We start from the raw sequence: 8,606 nt of genomic DNA, 5'->3' as shown, positions 1-8,606 counted from the left end.
CTGACTATTTCACTGCATGCATTTATTGTATGTAAGCTATACCTCAACATGCAATTTTAAAATAATAGTTTGCAAATATTTAGTATGCTATATGGTTGTTATTTTGATACCACATAATCCAAAATCCCTCCACACCTGAATTTCATAAGGTTTCATCATATGTACAGTAATATTGTTTTTCTACATTCCTGACCAGAAAATCATTTGACTCCTGGGGACACAGATTTGGTGCCACAGAGGCTGCTGGACAACCAGGCAGAGGAAGAAAGTGAGGCTGGTGTTGATTTGAAAAGGTAACCCAAAAGGCGTAGTCCCCAGGGAGAGGGCTGGTTCTGTCGAAATGCTGCAGGCATCCTCACGATAAGGAATACATGTGCTCTGATAGGATTAGCTGTGAAGTGGGCCTTATCTTCCCACTGGTCTCTATTACGCATGCGAAAATCCATTCCCTTAGGGAAAAAAATACTTCACAGAGCTAAAGTAAATATTTTGGAGAGCAAGTCAAGATTGAGTCAGTCACATGGTGTTGGGCAATAAGACTCCAAAGATAGAAGTTGCTCCGCTCTGGAGCCTCATCTCTGTAACTCTCTTGAAGACAGGAACTCCATTTCTTCAGCTCATATACCACCAAGGAAGGAAGCCATTTGGTGTTAACAAATTAATGAATTTAAGCCCAGTTATCGGTAAATCAGCCTCCTGCACAATGTGTGCAAGTAACAAATATTTGCTGACTGAATTAGGTGAATTATGTGTAGTATCTCATGGAACTGGACTGAAATGTTATCCAGTACCAGTAGACATCACCAGCTGATACAGGATGTACTGGAGCAGAGATGTTCACATGTGAGATGCTTGGTTTAATTAAGAAACACATGAAGTCAAGCTTCTGTTAATTATCAGCCATGCTAAAACCAAAACTTTACAGTTAATATACAGTGGTGTTGTTGATCTTTGCAGCTACGTATCTATTTGCTGTTTCTTTTTGTCTAGCATACCTTGAGGAAACACAGAGATCAGGGTGGGCTAAACTATGGCATCTTTTATGTCTGGGGTTCTTCATCAGGGCCACCCCGCTTGCCTTCATCCCACCCCTTCCCCATTGCAAGCCCTGGTGATCTTCTGCTCTGTTAACTGATTTACATCTGTGGATTAATGGATAATTGGGCCTAAATTTATTAATTCATTAATACTTAAAACATATGCTCGATGGTATATTTAGTTTCTTATCTTTCCCACTGAGGAATTCTGTGCATGTGTGTGTGGAAAGAGAGATTTAAAAATAAATACATTTATGGACATACATATACTTCAATGAGGAGGCCGTGACATCAACTGACAGGTGAGAGGAAGGGCAGAAAGCACCAAGTTTAGGACTCACAGCCCACCCAACGCTCCATCTTTACCTTGCATGTTCCTTTGGGAGTGTCCTCTTTTCTCTCTGGGCTTGAGGCCCCCCACTGAATCATAAAGGAGATGGCCCAGATCCTCTCCAGGGTTCCCTCCAGCTCTGATGTTCTCCTTTGGGCCAGGGCATCTGTTATCACCAGGCCTCCTTGGCTCACCCTGAAAGAAATGCACAAATGGCATCTTGCATGAGAAAATGTCCCAAGCAGTAGGCTTTGCTCTTACCCTGATGCAGCTCTCCCTTGAAGGTCAAAGCCAACTGACCTGGCAAAGATCCCTTCTTACTTCATCCTGTGAAATGTTGGAGGAAGAGGGGCCTGGGTCTCTTTGTCTCAAACTTCTTCCATGAAGGACCAATCCCATCTGCTTGAAGGGTCAAGTAAAGCTGACCAAGAACAAGGAGAGCATTCAGGACATGAATAATAATTTATCTCAACTCTCAATGTGCAACTCCTGAGAGAAGCAGAGGCACACCCCACGTAGCCAGATTCAGGGTCATCAGAGCGGAGGATGTATGACTCAATATGGCCCCCTCCACCCTCCCACTCACTTGTACACATCTGAGACTCTCATCCCCTGCCCACCACCTTGTTTTCTCTTTCTCCTACTTTTCCCAGATCTCTCCTGCCGTTGTTCCCAAGTTCCTTATCTTGAGTGGGGTTTTAACATTTCCCCACTGCCCCTCCTCTGCAGCAGTGCTGTGCTTTCTCTGAACAAGGCTGAAGACATACCTCAGGACTTAATCTTCCTTCCCCATTCCTTGGCCAAGGCTGGGTTGACTCACATTTGTCCTTCCACATGCCCCTCTTACGTGTTTCTTTTCTCCACGGAACCAGTAGTTTTCAGCAAAGGTTGAACTACTCTACAATGCTCTGGGACTTTTCAGGGGATTTTGTAGGGAGGTGCAGGGAGGATTCGAAGTTGAGAGTGGCAAGAATATCCAAGAGCCACAAGTAGTTTCCCATCTGGGAAGCTGAAGCAAAATCTTTATTTCATTTCTCCTCAGGGATGAGGAAGATGTTCCTCTGTGTGAAGATGTGGAGCTACAAGACAGAGATCTGTCCCCCGAAGAAAAAATATTTTTGAAAGAATTTCCCAGATTGAAAGAAGATCTAAAAGGGAACATTGACAAGCTCCGTGCCCTTGCAGAGGATATTGACAAAACCCACAAGAAATTCACCAAGGCTAACATAGTGGTCAACTCTACTGCTGTCATCTGTAACGTGATGAGCCTCCTGGGTTTCGCCTTTGCCCCAGTAACAGGAGGAGTAAGCCTACTGCTCTACATCACTGGTCGAGGTTTGGCATCAGCAACTGGGGTCACCAGCATCGTGAGTGGTATGTTGGAAAAATCCAAAAATAAAAAAGCCCAAGCACAGGCTGAAGCCATACTGCCCACCCATGACCAAGAGGACAGAGAGGATGAGGAAAACAGGGCAGACTATGTCACAGCTGCTGCACAGATTACCTATAATGGTGTAAACACCTTGAAGTATGCCAAGAAAAACATCCATGCATTTCAGAAACTCAGAGCTGACCCAAGCTTGGCCAGTGCTAGCAAGTGTCTTCTGACCACTGGCCGAGTCTCCCCCCGGATCAGCAAGCAGATACAAAAGGCCTTTGGGGAAACACTGGCGATGACCAAAAATGCTTGCCTGCGGAGAGGTGTGATGTCCGTCATCTCCCTTGGCCTTGACTGGGTCGCTCTCTCAAAGGAATGGAAGCACCTGAAGGAAGGAGCAAGGACAAAGTTTGCAGAAGAGTTGAGAGCCGCGGCCTCGGAGCTGGAGAGGAAACTCACAGAACTCACCCAGTGCTACAAGAGCTTGCAACAGAAAGTAAGGTCAAGGGCCAGAGGGGTGGGGAAGGATTTAACTGGGACCTGTGAAACCAAGGCCTACTGGAAGGGGTTAAGGGAGCATGTGTGGGTGTGAGTGTGTGTGTGTCTGTGGATATGTAAAGTTTACATGAATGTTCCTTAGGACATGGCATACAATGGCCTGGGAGGTCCAAATAATATCAAGTACACCTTGGAGATGAGGGTGCCTGTCCTGGACAGACCTAGGCATGCCTTCTGTTTATCCCTCAATGCTCCTTAAGGCCTATCTGCTGGGAAAAGGGTCTCCCCTGTTTGTTTGTTTGTTTTGAGACAGGGTCTCTGTTGCCCAGGCTGGAGTGCAGTGGATGATCTCGGCTCACTGAAACCTCTGCCTCCTGAGTGCAAGCAGTTCTCCTGCCTCAGCCTCCCAAGTAGCTGGGATTCCAGGCATACACCATCACGCTCAGCTGATTTTGGTATTTTTAGTAGAGACAGGGTTTCACCATTTCGGCCAGGCTGGTCTCAAATTCCTGACCTCAAGTGATCCAGCCACCTTGGCCTCCCAAAGTGCTGGGATTACAGGTATGAGCCACCATGCCCAGCCGGGTCTTCCCAGTTTTAACAAAGAGGTCACTGAGCCACAGGGAGAGTTAGGAACTAAATTGTCTCCTCCTCCAAATTCATATGTTGAAGTCCTAAACCAAAATGTGGCTGTATTTAGAGATGGACCCTTTGGGAGGTAATTAGGGTTGAATGAGGCCATAGGGTGAGGTTCTTACCCAATGGAATTGACCTCCTTATAAGAGGAAGAGGAAATACAAGAGGACCTCCCCACCCCTGCTGCACACCTGCACTGAAGGAAGGCTATTTGTAGACACAGCAAGAAGGCAGCCATCTGCAAGGCAGAAGAAGAGAGCCCTCACCAGGAACTGAATGAATCAGCAGCTCAGCCGGGGACTTCTAGCCTCTGAAACTGTGAAACAATAAATTTCTGTGGTGTAAGCAACTCAATCTATAGTAGTTCGTTACTAGTTTGTTATAGTAACCAAAGATGACTAAGCCAAGGAGGTTATGTCACTTGCCAAGTGTCTTAGTCTGTGCTGCTTTAACAAAATACCTTAGATGGGGTAATTTACAAACAACAGAGATGTATCCAGAAACCCACAGTTCTGGAGGCTGGGAAGTCCAAAATCAAGGCACCAGCAGATTCTGTATCTGGTGAAGGTTCACTCTGCTTCACAGATGGCACTGTCTTGCTGTGTCCTCATATGGCAGAAGGGGCAAACAGGCCCCCCTGGGTCTCTTTTATAAAGGCACTAATTCCATGCCTAAAGGCAGGGCCCTCATGACTCTATCACCTACCAAAAGGCTCCACTTCTTTATACTACTGGAGGGGTAGAAGGAACTTCCTTTCTAGACCTTGAAGGTTTAAGAATTTGAATCTGTAAAATAAGCTGACAATAGACAGGTTAACAGGAGAAAAGGCATATACATTTTTTAATGTGGGCCAGATGGCGGAAGCTTAAATAGCACCCCAAGCTACAGGAAGTGGGGCCTCTGATGAGGAGGTAGAGACACAGGCCATGGGAGGGGGTAGGGGCAGGAAGTGTACGGTGAGCAAAGTTTGCCTTATGACACTGAGAAAGTGTAATTACACTGATAAAAGTAGATCACCTGAGGTCAGGATTTTGAGACCAGCCTGGCCAACATGGCAATACCTTGTCTCTACTATAAATACAAAAATTAGCCAGATGTAGTGGCAGGGTACTTGTAATCCCATCTACTCAGGAGGCTGAGGCAGGAAAATCGCTTGAACCCAGGCTGTAAAGGTTGCAGTGAGCCAAGATCATGCCACTGCACTCCAGTCTGGGTGACAGAATGAAACTCCTTCTCAAAAAAAAAAAAAAAAGAAAAGAAAAGAAGAAGAAGAATACAGTCATGTATCTCTTGGTGACAGGGATAGTGTCAGGCCTCTGAGCGCAAACCAAGCCATTGCATCCCCTGTGACTTGCACATCCCCTGTGACTTGCACGTATATATGCCCAGATGGCCTGAAGTAACTGAAGAATCACAAAAGAAGTGCACATGCCCTGCCCCGCCTTAACTGATGACATTCCACCACAAAAGAAGTGAAAATGACCGGTCCTTGCCTAAAGTGATGACATTATCTTGTGAAATTCCTTTTCCTGGCTCATCCTGGCTCAAAAAGCTCCCCCACTGAGCACCTTGTGACCCCCACTCCTGCCAGCCAGAGAACAATCCCCCTTTGACTGTAATTTTCCTTTACCTACCCAAATCCTATAAAACGGCCCCACCCTTATCTCCCTTCACTGACTTTCTTTTTGGACTCAGCCCACCTGCACCCAGGTGATTAAAAAGCTTTATTGCTCACACAAAGTCTGTTTGGTGGTCTCTTCACATGGATGCGCATGACAGATACTTTCTGAGAAATGTGTCGTTAGGCAACTGCATAGTCGTGTGATTATCGCAGAGTGTACTTATAGAAACTTAGATAGCATAGCCTACTACACACCTAGGCTATATGGGAGAGCCTATTGCTCGCAGGCTACACACCTGTACAGTATGTGACTACTGAATACTATAAGCAATTGCAGCACAATGGGAAATATTCGTGCATCTAAACATATGTAAACAGAGAAAAAGAAAAGTAAAAATATGGCATGAAAGATAAGAATTGGCTCTCCTGTATAGGGCACTTACCACAAATGGAGCTTGCGGGGCTGAGAGTTGCTCCAGATGAGTCAGCGAGTGGTGAGTGAATGTGAAGGCCTAGGACATTACTGTATACTACTGTAGGCTTTATAAACACAGCACACTTAGGGTACACAAAATACATTTTAAAACATTTTCTTCTTTTGGCATATTAGGCCATAGGAATTTCTCAAGTCCACTATAATCTTATCAAACCATGGTTGTATATACAGTTGACTGAAACATTGTTATTGAACACATAACTAGAGTTGAAAGAATAAGCAAAAAGTCTATCTAGGTGTGGTGTCTTGAGCAACTTTTAATTATTCTCCTGTCCTGCAATATGAGTTAATCTTCTCTGATTGATGTAGATTCCAGGAAGGGGTGTCCAGGACAATTGTCTTCCTTCTGGAGAAACTTCCCTTAATCAAATAAGAGAATTTCAAAGAAAGCCCCTCCCTGTGCTTTGGAAAGGAAGGGAAGTGGGCAGGAGTGGGTCAAAGAGAGACCTTTGTTCTCTTATTTCTGAGGCCCTTCAGTCTCCTGTATTCAAAGAACTCAGCATGCCAAAGCACCCTATTTTAGGGTATCTTTTTCTGAGCCCTAAACACTATCATATTGGGGATGTCAACTGTGAAAGGAAAATATCTTGGGACCCCAGAATCACCAAGGAAAACTCAAGCTTCGGGAAACTGCTTAGGGCAAACCCACCTCCCCCTCTGTTCAAAGTTATCCCTCTGCTCACTGAGATAGATACGTATCTGATTGCCTCCTTTGGAAAGGCAAATCAGAAACTAAAAAGAATGCAACCATTTGTGTCTCACTTATCTGTGACCTGGAAGCTCCCTCCCCACTGAACCAATGCTCTTCTTACATATATTGATTAATGTCTTATGTCTCCCTAAAATGTATAAAACCAAGCTGTGCCCTGACCATCTTGGTCACATGTCTTCAGGACTTCCTGAGGCTGTGTTACAGGTGCGTCCTCAACCTTTCTAAATTTACTGAGACCCGTCTCAGATTTTCTGGGTTCACAATTTGGAAACCATGAATGGATTCTGAGTGGAGATGCTCCTGACCTTTGACGAATCTGTCAGTGCTTGGTACCAGCATGAGCTAACTTTATGGCTCAAACCAATAGGACAATTTGCTGAGGTCTGAGAGGTCAGAAAATCCCTGATCTCTTAAAATTTGGTAGAGATCTGAAGTTTATTTTGCTGTACAACACCTCTTTTGTGGGAGTTTTACTTGCTCCCAACAAGGAAAGCAAGTTTTCCTGCTTTCATGATGATGGAAGGCAGGTGATGTTTTTATGGAGTTTGAGCTCTCTTGCAATGGGGAAAATTGGTTGTTTTTTTTTTTTTTTCCTGCTTCTAGGCTGGTACGGGGCAGTCTACAGCCTGAGACCCATCACTAGGTAAGAAACTGTTTTGGGATTCTGCCTTGCAAATTCTTTTTAAACGACTAAAGTTAGTATTTAACAACCAGCTGGTGTTAATTTCTGCTTACACTTAGAGCACTCAAAAATTGTATAATCTGTGTGACCATTGTTAGTTTTGCTTAACTGTTTTGTTGTTTGTTTCTGTCTTAGTCAAATCCGAAGGGGAACCCTAAATTATGGGGTCAAGGACTCTGACGTAGTAGGAAAACAGCCAGCTTAAAAAAAATTTTTTTTAATTTTAATTACTATAGGGGCTTTATTTACATAACAAGGCCACCTTTTTGCTAGCTGGACCAAACTGAAAGAGCAATGGCTGTACCTCTGAAATAGCAACCTTTTGTCCTAGCTGAGATTTGGTAATAAGATTTTTTTTTTTTTAAGTTTTTAAAGGAGCTCAATGGTTGAAAGTCTGCTTAATTAAAACACTCACATCCAAGATGTGTGTGTTTGTGCATGTTTGTATTTGAAAGGCCTTCATGTTTTTGTTTCTTGTTTGTTTTTCTCTCCTAAGACCTTGTCTTTTTTTGTAGCCAAAAAAATTTTTTTTCCCTTTTACTTCTCAGTTGACTGAATTCTGTTTTCACCGGATTTTTTGACTAAAATAGTTATTGCAACAGAGGCTACTCTTGTGTTAAGGAAGAATGCAGTTTAATTTTTTTTTTTTTTTTTTTTTTTTTTTTTTTTGGAGACGGAGTCTAGCTCTGTCGCCCAGGCTGGAGTGCAGTGGCGCGATCTCGGCTCACTGCAAGCTCCGCCTCCCGGGTTTATGCCATTCTCCTGCCTCAGCCTCCCGAGTAGCTGGGACTACAGGCGCCTGCCATCTCGCCCGGCTAGTTTTTTGTATTTTTTTTAGTAGAGACGGGGTTTCACCGTGTTGCTCAGGATGGTCTCGATCTCCTGACCTCGTGATCCACCCGTCTCGGCCTCCCAAAATGGTGGGATTACAGGCTTGAGCCACCGCGCCCGACCTAGTTTAATTTTATGTTTAATTTGGCTCAAAGAAAAATAAAAGCATCTTCCTCTAACACCACCAGGCTTTTTCTCTCTGTACATTATGATGTAAATTTTGCTATTTGATTTTCACCTGGGTTGTTTTCTTTAATGTGCAAATTTAAGGCTATTTAGCTGACAACTGCCTAGGGTTGTAAAACAGGTTATCAAGAATCTGAAAGTCAGCCGGGCGCGGTGGCTCAAGCCTGTAATCCCAGCACTTTGGGAGGCCGAGACGGG

At 44.3% G+C, this 8,606-nt stretch overlaps 1 protein-coding gene across 1 annotated transcript; it reads left to right on the top strand.

The window, feature by feature from the left end:
* Positions 1–202: 202 nt before the first annotated feature.
* On the top strand, positions 203–5,110 carry APOL6 (apolipoprotein L, 6). The gene is made up of 2 exons (XM_011961142.1): positions 203–268; positions 2,411–5,110. Exon 2 carries the CDS (start codon positions 2,631–2,633, stop codon positions 3,336–3,338), a length of 708 nt encoding a protein of 235 aa, XP_011816532.1. The 5' UTR covers positions 203–268; positions 2,411–2,630; the 3' UTR covers positions 3,339–5,110.
* The last annotated feature ends 3,496 nt before the right edge of the window (positions 5,111–8,606 follow it).

The sequence above is a fragment of the Colobus angolensis genome, unplaced genomic scaffold, assembly GCF_000951035.1.
Source record: "Colobus angolensis palliatus isolate OR3802 unplaced genomic scaffold, Cang.pa_1.0 Scaffold539, whole genome shotgun sequence".
Lineage (NCBI taxonomy): Eukaryota > Metazoa > Chordata > Mammalia > Primates > Cercopithecidae > Colobus > Colobus angolensis.
Note: the sequence above shows the minus strand (reverse complement) of the source record. Positions and strands in the feature narration are given on the sequence as shown.

What these genes read in the sequence shown, in the direction of transcription:
- APOL6 (XM_011961142.1), top strand. Translation starts at nt 2,631, where the DNA reads ATGAGCCTCCTGGGTTTCGCCTTTGCCCCAGTAACAGGAGGAGTAAGC.